This window comes from Teleopsis dalmanni, chromosome 1 (genome assembly GCF_002237135.1).
Source record: "Teleopsis dalmanni isolate 2A chromosome 1, ASM223713v2, whole genome shotgun sequence".
Classification (NCBI taxonomy): Eukaryota; Metazoa; Arthropoda; class Insecta; order Diptera; family Diopsidae; genus Teleopsis; species Teleopsis dalmanni.
In genome coordinates this window covers 172,197,697-172,211,225 of record NC_051846.1, presented here as the reverse complement: position 1 = coordinate 172,211,225, position 13,529 = coordinate 172,197,697, and the positions used below count along the sequence as shown (strand labels likewise).

Genomic DNA, 13,529 nt, shown 5'->3' with positions numbered 1-13,529 from the left:
ACAAATACATACGATATCATATGTTAAACAAACAAACATAGAAATTCCGTCCATAAATGCAATACTTGAACGCATAAAAGCTTTGCTTCCTGTCAATTTTAGCCATTAAAAGGAAATATGATGTCATACCAAAAGATAAAATTAGTTCAACGGGGAATAAGTTTCCTGTATTGCTTCGATAAAATTGCTTTGGACAAGAGAACACATTTGCTTAAAAGGTTTCTATGAATTGTCAATTATAAATAAAAATATTATATTCAGTATAATAGATTCAATACAAGCATAACAAATACTATTTAAAGGGGAATGATTGGTAGCACAGATTGCAGATTGTTTTGCGGAATATAAATATAAAAAATATTCTTAACAGCCAATCAAAAATGTTGAAGAATAAGTATCATATATTAATATATATTTGATGGGTATTATTTAAAAATATAATAAAAAAGAATAATTATGATTGACGCTATTGAAGTCAAAAACTTTTTTGAAAATGATAAATATGAAAAATGAATACAGTCAAACTTGCATAACTCGAATTAGACAGAGTGCAACAGGGTTTAGAGAGCAAATTATATACAATTAAATAAAAAGTTCTTTAACTCGAAATCGCCATAAGTCGAAATTTTTTTTTTGCAAAATGGCACTTCGAATTATGGAAGTATATGTTTAAGTATATGTTTTTACAGCAACAAAACATTTATTTAAAAATAGTTTAGATAGAATACATTGAATTTCTTCTTTGTGACACTGATTAAAAGCCCACTTCAAAAGAATCAACATATGGATTTTTTACGTATAGAAACTAATTGTTTGCATTGATAAACACTACTACGAAGTACATATTATAAATTTTTTAAATACAATATAATTTAAACACCAAAAATAGTATTTTATTGCAAGTTCCATTCAGCAAAAAAATCATTTTTACACTGTATATGTATGAAATTTTGTATATAGTACCATATAAACGAAATCATGAATTACTGAAATAATCACTACTACATAAATGCTAAGGAATTTCTACTTCTTCATAATTTCATTAATAAATAAAATATTACATAGTAAAGAAAGATTGTACAGCTTCTTTTATTTTATGACCTCATTACATTTTTCTAAGAAAAATTTATGACTTGAAATTTCTTTTACGAAAAACTATGTGTCAAAATCGAATCATTTTTATCTAGTATATAAAAAGTTTGTGTAAATGACTTGGGCGCACATGTGGCACTATTACTATATGGTATAAGATAATATTGTCTTATGTCGGGTAAAAAAAAAAAATTGCGAAATATGATTAAGAAAAAAATTTATTGGAATTCTTCTCAATTCGATAGACAGACTAGCAAGCGCGAGTATTTTTTTATAGATCAACCAACTATAATAAATTTGCAGTAACTTTGTTCAACTTACACGCTTTTATGCTAAACAGACACTATCTATACAATAAATAAATAAAAATTCGTATGAAAAATTTCTAAGCATATATATTAGAACAAAAGTAAAAAAAAAAGCTATCTAGCTAAATGGACGTTGTTTACTAAAAAAAAAAAAAACAGAAGACCACACATTTCCCATACGCAACAATTTAAAAATATAAAAAATATGTTAACCTAAATTTATTTTTAAAGATTTTCATATATGAAAAACAATGGATGCTCAACATTTTCTGTTCGCAACATATTGGACTGTTAATAACACAATTGAAATGTGTAAAAATTTGACACCAAAAATATGATGTTAATGTTATAACTTGAAAAGTGTTAAAATCTTTTATACTTAAGTTTCAAACTTATAATGACAATATAAATTGAAAATAATTTGTCACAATGAAATGATTACTTACGTTGGGTCAGGTTGTCCTTCAGCTTCGCATTCAATTATAAATGGTTTATCACTTTCTTTACTTTGTTGTGCCACTTTAAATAGTAATTCATCAGTTGGTGGTTGTTTAATAATGCGAGGCGGTGAGTTAACTAAAAATATATCAAAAAAAACACAAATAAATATAACAATAAGATATAAAATTTCGAAATAACAATAGTAGTAATAATACAGAACTATGCCTGCTGCTGCCAACTCCAGAGTAATTAATTAAAAATTAGGGCACACGTACAAAAATAGTTTCCAATTTGTTAAAATTTATGACTTGTTTAAAATTTATTTACCCTTTCAACGGCACACATTTAAATTTGTACTACAGCATATTAATTTTACAAGGAATGTGCCCTGGTTTGCAGTATTGAATCCCCCTAACATGTGTTGTCCCATAAAAATATTTTAGTTCAATTTGTAACTAAAAATACACCTAACTTTAGAGTTATTTAAATGACAGGTTTATGATTATTTTTTTAAAGCTATTTAAATCATCATAAACAAACGACAAAGCACTTGATCTGCCCTTTTATGGTACTTTAAATCTGCAAAAGATTATTATTATAATTCAGATAATAAGTGTAAAGGCTTTTGGTATCCTTGGATATTTCATGTTTCATGTTTTTAACATGATTAATGAAATAATTTCCTTTTAAATGGGTTAAAGTTTCGAAATAAAATGTATAAACTTTTAATATGAGAAGAAGAATTAATACCTTCTAACGCATTAAATTTATGTTTGAAATAATTTATTAAAGTATGGGAAAAGGAATGAAGAATAATAAGGTATAAATATAATAATAAAATATTTAATAATATAAAATATAATAATAAAATATTTAATAATTTAGAAATTTAAGAAATTAAAAAAAAAATGTATTTTGTTTCTTTTTGCTTATATAGTTTTTGAAATTTTTTATTTATTATTTTTTATTTTTTTTTAAAAGCGGTAATGTACGTCCGCATCGTCGGCGGAAGAACCAGGTGATCAACGATTTGGGAGCGCTTGGTACTATCAACGGAACAGCAAGCCTGATTAGCTGGCTGGCGGACGCTACTCGACGCGGCCAAGGACAACTCACGTCTGTAATGGCAAACTAAGTAAGTATTATTTTTTTCTTTTCACCAAAGGCTAAATTGATGCTACGAGCGGACTTGTGTACGCAGCAAAGTTACTCAAAGTTTCAGTGTTCCCAAGAAAAGTGAAGAAAGCTTTGTTTCTCAAGGATGATAAAACAACACGGCTTACAGTAATAACAAAAGCTGTATTAAATGTAATATTTATTGTGTTTACAGTTGAGCACTTCATAAATTTGATTTATTCCTTATTTTAACACGCTGTACAAATATTATAATAAATAAATAATTTATTTTACCATCCACTGCTTCTACTGAAGCATATTTTCTTTTATTTAAATGCATCAAATTAATTCATCAGCTTTTCTTATATTTATTTAACAAAAAGAAACATAAATGTTTAATATTTAAAAACATTTTCTTTTATAAATTAAAAGTTTAGGTTTACAGTCATGATTTTCAACGGATACAAAACTTTAATTTTTATTACTGTAGTACTTTTTAATTTACGAATGAAGTATCAGTTTTTTAATAAAAATAAATAAATTTTAACTATACAAAAACAACAATAAAATGTTTTGAATATTTTATATATATAAAAAATGTATGTACAATAATAAATATATATATTATGATAAATGTTTGTCTTAAGTAATTTTAAACGATACTATATAAACTTCTTCACTGCTTTTGATAATGTAATTCAATGCTATTTTCGCAGAGAAACTAGAACACTAAAAACTCTAAACTTTAAAAAATTTACAAAATCGGTTACTGTAGACACGTCTACTAGGTCTGACTTATCATTTTTTTTGTGGATTAAATTAATTTCAAAATATATGTGAGACAAAAACTAATTAAACTTGATAATTTTTATTTCATATGTATACAAGATATCATATTAATTAATAAAAAAATATTAATATTAAAGAAAAAAGTAAAACATTTATAATTAAAGTAAATATGATTTATTAATGTGTACTTTTTTAAAGCCTTTGCGAACTTTTGTAATAGAAACAGTTTTTTAATATAGATTTTTATCTAATTCCTTTTTATAAGGGAGAAATATTGTAGTGTATATTCTAACAACTAACCTTATTATCATTGAATTATGACTATTATTATTTTTGCAGTATTATTCCATTATAAATAATTCTCATACATTAACATTTGTCAAAAACGACTATATAAATACATAGTTATATAGATAAATATATATAAATAAATTAAAAAACTGTTTTTATTAAAAAAGTTCACATAAGCTTTTGAATAACGAACTAAGTTTTAATAGAAAGTAAATTAGAACAAAATGTTAAAAATAATTCAGTTCTCTAAATTTCATTATTTACAATTTATTTTCATACTCATAAGCTCTATGCTAACTCTCACTATATTAATATATACAAACAAACAACTATTTCTTATAGCACAAAAACCAAACTTAAAATAATAGTTATTGTTTTTAAGTTAAAGGACTTCGGAGTGCAAGATCTATTTGATCTACTAAAGATAGATCTCTCTGGCAGATCTATCAATATCTCTATTGTCCGCCTTCATGGGTTCAAAGTATTTCTGAGTCCAATTTTAATTATTTTCAGATAAAAATAAAAAAACTATTTTGAAATATAGAACTTCTGCACATACTATAAGCATTACCAAAATTTATATATTTTTTTTAATTTTGTTGAATTCTTGTCTACACAAACGTACAAAGTAATATTTTCCAAAAACGTGTCTTCTTGCATTAAAGGTGCATTTTTCCAAATGAAAAATGTATTTTAAATTTCACACTAAAATATCATGGGAAAAGGAATTTTGCTGTGGTATCGGAAAAAACTTAACAAAATATCTAAAATTAACCCAACATATTTTGAAATTAATTGTGACATTTTGGAAGCATTTTTAAAAACACAATAAATATTTTTGAAAATATTTTTGGGTGCGAAAAAATGTATACGAAAGGAATTTATTTGAATAGTAAAGACAATGTTTTATATAAAAATTAAAATAATTTAATAGAAATGTATTAGTTAAGTTTATATAAATTCTTTTTTATATGATATAATTTTCTATTGCTTAACAAACTAAACTATTTAATTATTATAAATTGTATTATATTGTAAGTTATCTATAAATGTCATATAATTAATTTAAATTTAATTATATAAAATAAAAATAGAAAAGTAATAAAAAACACAGTGCCTTGATAATTTATTGACTTATTTATTATTGATTATTTTGCTGATAAACAAATAATTTTAGAGAATTAAAGTAAAAAAAGTAATAAACTTTTATTTAGATTAACCAAGGTGTCAGTCAATGTGGCATTGTAATTATACATTAAAATCGTTCAAATATTTATGTATGAAATGGAGCGAAATGAGTTGTCTACAGCCTCGTTTCTCAAAAAGTTAGACGAACTATTAAATGTAATGTTTACAGTAAATCACTCACAGTAAACTAACAGTCATCTTAGTAATTTGCAGTTTCACAGTTTATTCAACTTTATGAAAATGTAAAGTGCGAAACTGCATAAATAATAATAGCATATTTCTTTTTTAATTTGACAGCGCTTGTAATTAACTTTCTCTTAAATTTTACAACAAAAAGTTATTACATTACACAGAAATCTGTTGAATGGAAATGCAACAACTACAGTTGTCAACTTTTCACTTAAACTAAATATAATATTTTCAAATAAATCTTTTAATAAATTTTTTTTATAGTAAATAGAAAACTAGAATTCTAATCTAATGCTCAAGACCTGAATAATTTATGTTAAATTTAAACAATATTGAGTATTCCGCACTGGTAGCTAGTAGTCGATTTCTGTTATCATATGATTTCTTATTTTTAAGTTTAATAAATATATCTATATATGTATATAGTATTTTTGTGTAATAAAGTAAAAGCAGTGTACTTACTTAAAGCTGTGGTACTGCCTAAAACGGCCACCAAAAGGACGGTCAGCGTACATATCTGCCGCCTCATCTTGTGTTTTTATATTTAGTTAATTCTATATACTAATAACTTTAGTATATATAATATATTATATATGGAATGTTTCTAGCGGTATAGATTTTAAATATGCCAACAATTTATTTACTTCCGTAAGCCGTTGTATGCATCAAATTATCCAAACAAAATTTATGCATTCATTATGCAAACCTGAGAAATAGAGAAAATGAAGTCAGTTATCTGAAAAGAAAAAAAATTATGAATTATTAATAATATATATTTAAATATATGATTTTTTTGTATAAATTTTAAAGCAATACATTTATATGTAGATATTGAATATAGAAAAAATGATATTATTTTTAAAATAGCTTCTTTAACTTTAGAGTGTGACTACATGAGTTGAGTAATAGAAATTACTATAATTAATAAAGGGTTAATGAATATATAGAATTGCACTTTAGAGAAAATACTGCATAGGTAAAAAAAATTGATAAATTATAATTTAAGAGACTAAAATTATACAAAAACTTTATGTTTGTAGTTAGATTACAAGAAATTGTTGATACCTAAAAAAAGTTAAACCTTATATTGGATTATATTCTAATTTAATCAAATAGTGTTATATTATATATCAACTATTATTATTAATAGTTGATATTAATAGTATATTTTACAAACATGGTATTTCCGACTTATTTGAAAACAAAAAAAAATCATGTGAAAAGGAAGAAATGTGTCTAATCATGTTTTAAGTTTTTATTTAGATATAGAGTGTCCAAGAAAGGTCTACGTGAAAAATTATTAAGTAAAAAAACAATTTATTTACCAAAAACAGTTCAACAAAATAGCTTTATTAAATATCATATAATTTGATACACATGGTTTGATACACATAGTTTCTTGTATTTGAATGACTTTAAAAATTATGATGGATGGTTCAACGTTAATTTATTTTTAAATATTTTTCAGTAATTATTCGGAATACCCTCATTTTCACAATATTTTTATAAAATTTTTTGTTTTGTATATCAATAACTTATCTTTTTTTGTTGAATAAAATTCCCTTTACTGTAAATACTATGATTTAAATACTTAAAAAGTTACATATCATATATTAAACATGGCATTTTGTCAGTTAATTACTAAGCATATATTTAATCATGAAAGCATAACATAACACTGTCTTTTGAAAAATATTTTAACAGAATAACTAAATAAAATTTAATAGTTCAAAATTTAAAAATTAAAACTACAAAATCCTGAAATCCTAAAATTAATAAAGTATTTGTTATTCTTAAAATATATTAAACTATATATGATAAATATATAAATATATATATAAAATTGAGCAGATCAAAATATAAAAATCAGGGCTTAAAAATCCTCAAATCCTAAAATTAATAAGAAATTTGTTATTCTTAAAATATATGAAATCATATATGAATCGCCTTAATTAATTCTTAATTGCAATATTCATAGCAATTACGAAGTAAGTTCTTACACTCTATTCTATAATCAAATATCAAGCTTAGCTTACATATATGTAATAAAATAAGCAGAAGTCAAAGTAATAGTTAACAGCACTAACGATGCGGAAAATAAGTAAAACAAGACCTCTACAAAATTAATACTAAAAACGCGGAAAAATAGTGTCGTTATGTTTAAAAATATCTGTAGAAAATGTCTGCACAAACATTTTTAATGTAAAAAACCCAAAGTGAATAAAAGGTGCTAACAAATATTCTTATATTGGCATTAAATATATCAAGACATTATTTGTATAAATTTATTAGGACAACGGAAGAGCGCAAATTATGTATTTTTACATATACATATATAGTATACATATTCATAGAATATTTGAAATATACATTTTAGTACCACTATACATTCTTTTAGGTACTTGATTTCTGTTAATGAGTGCAGTCATTATTTTGTAAACATTTGTTTATAGTCGTAAACTTGTAGTGTATACATACAACTATTTCAGTGCCTACAAACAAATTAAGTCACTAGGTTAAGAAAATCACTAAATTTAAAAATAAAACACAACTAGAAGAGTAAACAAAAAATTTAGAAAACTAAAGAACTTAACAAAAAATAAAGCCCGCAACTACTTCTACTATACACTAAAAAATACGTGAAGAATCATACTGGATGAAGGCATAAATTGCCATAGGCCAACTACAAAAAGAAAACCAAAGGAGAGAAAAATATATAAATGTATCTAAAGTGAAGGGGTAAATGTATAAACGTAAAAATAAACACGTTAATTTAATTAGCGTCAAAATGCTATAACAAAAGGTTTGCATAGAAAATTTTCCTAGACTAGTTTTTCCAAAACGGCCAGCGTTAAGACAGAAAGGAATGAAAACGGTCGTTCTGCACAGAAAATTTATATAAGCAATATTAATAATTTAATAAAATAAATTATTTTTTAAAAATTGCTACAAAACCGCAATGTTCAGAACAGATTTAAATTAAGTTTATTGCTACTTAAAGTGTTAAGTGCAGTGCTTTAAAATTAGTTTAAGATAATTAGCAAAAAGAAAATATTGCTTGAAGAAAACGAAATCATACTAAATATAAAAAAGGAAAAGTAAAATTTTATTAAAAAATAAAAATTTTATTAATAATATTAATAATTTAATAAAAAACTACCAGTTTTATTAAAACCTTTAAAAATTTTAATTTTAATTAATTTAAGAAAATGGATTTTCGAAATTTATGTCAAAAAATCGATATGGATAGTATAAAAGGTACACAAGTATGCAAGTTCGATTCATGGGTGATTTTACAATTACCATGAATCAATCAATATTTCACAAATACATATTCACATCACGCTACCACTACTACTACTAAATGAATTCTTTTTGCTAATCATTTATATTATTGTATCTATTTTATAGCAAAGCTGCCAGCAATGCCAGCAATACCTGCAATATCGCAAATTAAAATACCAAAATCAATGTCAAAACTTAAATCACGTAAAATATTTAGAACTTCACGCGAAGATGTAACAAAAGACACGCCTTCAAAGCAAATGCAGTCAACAGATCAGCAACAAATGCCTCCATCAATACCGCCTTCTGATTTTATAGATCACACACCACGACGTATTTCGACAATATCCTCATTAATGCATCAGGATTCAAATGAAAATCGTTATACTTATCGTAGTGCCTGTAGCGTTGATGATGATTATCCCTCACCCACACAATTCAATCAACGTTTCTCTCGCCCCATAAGTCCTATTCAAACGCCTGCATATGCCCCAGAAACTATTCAAAGAACAACAGATGTTGCTAGCTCTACTACTAGTGTGAAGATGACATTTACAGAAAAACTACAAAAGGGTTATAAAGATATTTCAGAATTTAGACTAAAACATATTTTTGCTAAAAAAACTGTGATACGGAAAGATACAATAGAAGTAAATCACTATGTGCAGCGTTACGATGAGGAGAGACAACTTGAACAGCAAGAAGAAGAGTTACGTGATCAGAGTATTTCTGATAATTATCGTTTTAATTTTAAAATTTCACGTCAAAATACCGGGCACAGCAATAGTATCAGTTCCAATGATTCCACAGCATCAGAGTCAAAAAAGAAAGCCCAACAAAAATCAAAAAGTGTTGGTGAACAAAGTGGTGATGAAAGTGGTATGGAGGTAACACCACCAATACGGCAAGCCGGTATAGCAGCTACTCGATTTGCTAAGGTGCGAAACCCACCTCTCAGCTTAAGTATGTCTGAAGAAAGCATCTCCAGTACGAAATATGTTCATGCTGAAAATGTATATAGTTCTAATAGTCCCATCACTAAGCCTACTCCACCAATCTCAGAAAAGACATTATATGATGTTGCAGAAAACGAGCCCAGAAATCAAGAACACAGAAAATATATGCGTCGTGCTGCAAGTATAGATTCAACGCCCGATGAATCAGGTACCGAGTCACCATCTGCAACTGCCAGTGGTGGTACAAATATTATTACACGTTTAAAGAGTTATGGAAAATCTAAAAATCCGAAAGAAAACGTCACAAAAGCGCCAGTAACACCACAGCAGTCTTTAGAAAAAACAGATAAAACTAATGGGAGTGAAAATACTTTTACTAACATAAAACAAAACCTTAAGAAATTTAGTAAATCTATTAAGAGACAACAAACAACTACAGAGAATCCGGAAAATGAAGAAACAACAAATAAAGAAAAGAAAGAAGGAACAAAAACAGTTCAGTTTAGTCTTCGCCGCTTCAAAACACAGGATGTTTCGGCTGATGATACAGAAAATGAATATCCTAAACAAGAAGAGGAAAAGTCTCCTAAACGCCAAACAATCACAAGCAAATTAGAAAGTTGGAAAAATAGTTTTAAAAAATCTGGAGAAAGTGGTGCTCAATCTGACACAGAAAGTAACTCAAAAAGACAAAGACAAAGACGTAAAGGTACTGTTGTTAAAAAGTTTAAAAACGCACGACTACGTAAAACCCCTACTTCGGACTATGGTGAAACAGATGATGAGGGATCTGGCGCAACGAGCGGTAAAAGTCGTGCAGTTACAAATCTACAAGAGAAATTTGAATACGCCAAAGAAAAAACTTTGAAAAAAGTAAATGAACAAATGCAAAATATCAAGTTCTTTCACAAGTCGCAAGACCAAACAGATAAAGACTCTAACAAGAAAAATAGTAAGAAAAATAAAAATGAAAATGAAACAGTTTCTAATATGGAACCAAAAATTGCAAGACGTGGCTATGATGATGATTACCAATACCGTTCGGAGCAGGAAGACCTAGATGAATCTGAAGAAGAAATCACCACACAAAAAACACGTACCGCTTGGACAACAAGGTCAGTGTTATCTGATTCAATGGAATCAGAGCTTGATGCAGAGTTTCCACGCGTACTAATACATCAAGATAACTCAGATGCATTTGAATCTACATTAATAATAGCAGTTACACGTCCAGCAGTAGCATCTCCTACTCCAAAAATAGCAGAAATTTCAAATGAAGAAAAAATCGAACCCAAAGCACTTGAATGGGTATCTAATGAAGAAATAATATCCGGTTTAAAAAATATAACACCGTCATCTAAACGTAGAATGTCTGCAGATGCTGTGGTACCTAGGCCACGTAAACATACACGTCAACTATCTGTAGATTCGAATTCAGATTCTGATTCTTGGATACCGGAAGCCGTACGCGCTAAACAACAGAATAGAAGTCAAGAAAGCTTACGTAGTGCATCAGGTGCTGGCTTAAATGTTATATCTGAAAAAGATGAGGCGTGGAAAGTGCAGGCGACAGTGCGAGATGAAAAATTATATAAAACAAAAAGTATTGATATTTTTGAGAGAAATGTAAAGCAAGGAGGACTAGTTACCGCATTCGAAGATTTTGATGATGAGTTAAAAAATGAGCCAGTAGTTAAAATTGGTGCTAATAACTTAGATAGTTCCGAAAAAGATAGCAGTGAAGAACCAGATGATGATAATTCTTCAAGGGTAACAAAAATTTTAGCAGATAAAAAATCAGTACAAATGCCAGTAACCAAAGAAGTCAAAGCAAACCCAGAACAAAAAATATTAATTTCCAATAGTAGAGAAAGTTTAATTGCTAACTTTGATGAAAATGAAGACATGGAATTTGATGTTGATGATAATGATCGGCCACCATCTGCAGCACCCTCCCCACCGCCAATAATATCACTTCCGCCACCACCATCAATTTCTCCACCACCACCACCAATACCGCAAAGAATGCCATCCATAAGAATGTCTAAAATAACGAAAGACACAAATGAAGTAGTGCCACCATTACCATTAACAAAACCACCAGAGCCTCTTACTGCGCAGCCACCAATAATACCCGAACGTACAGTTTCTATGGCACGCATTGCAAAACCATTAGTGAAAACTTCATCATTAAGATTAACTTACGATGAACAAGTTAATCCGAATGATGTAGGAAAAGTAAACAAATTGATCTCACGTTTCGAACACAAGCCAAAAACTAGAGAAAGAAATAAAATTGTGACAAAACAATTAATACATGGAGACTCCGAGTATTATTCAGATGAAGAAGAGGAAATGGAAGAGGTTATTATTAGTGATGTACAACAACAAATAAATACAATGGTGTTTAATACATATGATGAAGTAAATAAAAATATTTTATTAGATAATGATACTACTCCAACGCCAACGCCAACACCCACAAACAAAACAAAAATCCACAAAAAAAGTGAAACCGAAACATGTACTCAAAATAGTGTACCAACGAAACGTATGGCACCCAAGCCAGAGTTAACTACGCAAAAATCGAACAAAATAATACCAACTGTAATTACAACCCATGATGATGAACAAAATATTATCATAGATAATAGAATGGATCTTAAATTACCAACGATTTCAATAAGTGTGGACAGAAATTATAATTACAGTCAACCAAGTTCAGAATATGGTTCGCCGTTAGAATATCCCTCCAGTTTAATCGGTTCAACTGAAACGACACCAACACCAGATAGAAGACAAGAAATACGTGTTGTTTCACGTACCAGTAGGCGCTCAATGGCAAGAGATGACGAAAAATTTCATTCCTTCGACAGCGACGAAGGTGAGATACTTAAATACTTTATTGGAAAAAAATTTCAAAATTAAATGAATTTTTCTTTTCAGAAAACAGTTATTATTCCCTTAGTTCATCGGGCAGCAGCCGTTACATTGTAGATATTTAAATACGTATAGTAAAACTAAAAGAAAATTTGTGCTAAAATACGAAAGATGTTAAATAAAAGTAATAAAAATAGCAATTTAATGCTGTAGAAAATACTGAAATGTAACCTTATTTGTTATATGTCAATATTGGTACAGCCAATGATGTGTGAAAACCCTAATTGCGGCTTCGCAAAATGAGTCATATAATTCTGCTTCACTTTACCTTAAGTGCAGGGAGGAACACACAATTAGTTTCAGACAATAATGCAATAATGTGGCAATATATTGCTTCTTTTGTTAATATTGAGATTTTTGGTGCCAAAAGTACCAAAATGTAACCAATTGATTTTGGTTTATGGAAAGGATGATAATTCAGATGAATTTGTACATGAATTTGTTTTAAAAATTAACAACAGGGGAAGTTGGATTGTTGGAAGCAATAAAGATTTATGTTATTTCAATATTTATTTAGAATTAAAACAAACTTAAAGAACATTCCATTAGTTTTAAGATAAAAACCCTAAAGCATAAGAAGCTTTTTTATGGTATTTTAAAAAGTTATTTATACACTGTGCAAAATAACATGTAACAACTGTCGGTTATATTATTATTGGAGTGCATAAAGTCTATGAAGCATTATATAGCATTGTAAAATTAGTTATGCAGCATTTGCTATTTCATTATAAAAACTGGTATATATTTAAGTATGTTGAAACGCAGCTAACTACCCTAAATTTAAGGCCAGCATTTTTCAATTAAAACAAAAATAAAAAAAAAACTTATTTAATTTTTAACTTTGTGACGATAATACAAACACAACAACAACGTAAAGTAGGGTTTTATAATTTATTTAATCTTATAACAAACCACCCTGGAGCCATATGTGTAC

At 27.6% G+C, this 13,529-nt stretch overlaps 2 protein-coding genes across 4 annotated transcripts in view; one reads left to right on the top strand and one right to left on the bottom strand.

Annotated features, from left to right (window-relative positions):
* Nucleotides 1-6,135, bottom strand: part of LOC119670165 (neuroglian) — a 56,850-nt gene extending 50,715 nt beyond the window's left edge. For all 3 annotated transcript variants that reach the window (XR_005251683.1, XM_038080318.1, XM_038080319.1), the window contains exons 1-2: nt 5,877-6,135; nt 1,847-1,976 (exon numbers count right to left, since the gene is read on the bottom strand). Coding sequence is in view for 2 of the 3 variants with exons in the window: in XM_038080318.1 (XP_037936246.1) it covers nt 1,847-1,976; nt 5,877-5,943 (197 nt within the window). In the remaining variant the exon portion in view is untranslated. The remainder of the gene's footprint in view (nt 1-1,846; nt 1,977-5,876) is intronic.
* A 2,460-nt stretch (nt 6,136-8,595) lies between these two features.
* On the top strand, nt 8,596-12,881 carry LOC119670164. The gene is made up of 3 exons (XM_038080317.1): nt 8,596-8,672; nt 8,826-12,539; nt 12,602-12,881. Exons 1-3 carry the CDS (start codon nt 8,624-8,626, stop codon nt 12,658-12,660), a joined length of 3,822 nt encoding a protein of 1,273 aa, XP_037936245.1. The 5' UTR covers nt 8,596-8,623; the 3' UTR covers nt 12,661-12,881.
* Nucleotides 12,882-13,529: the final 648 nt, after the last annotated feature.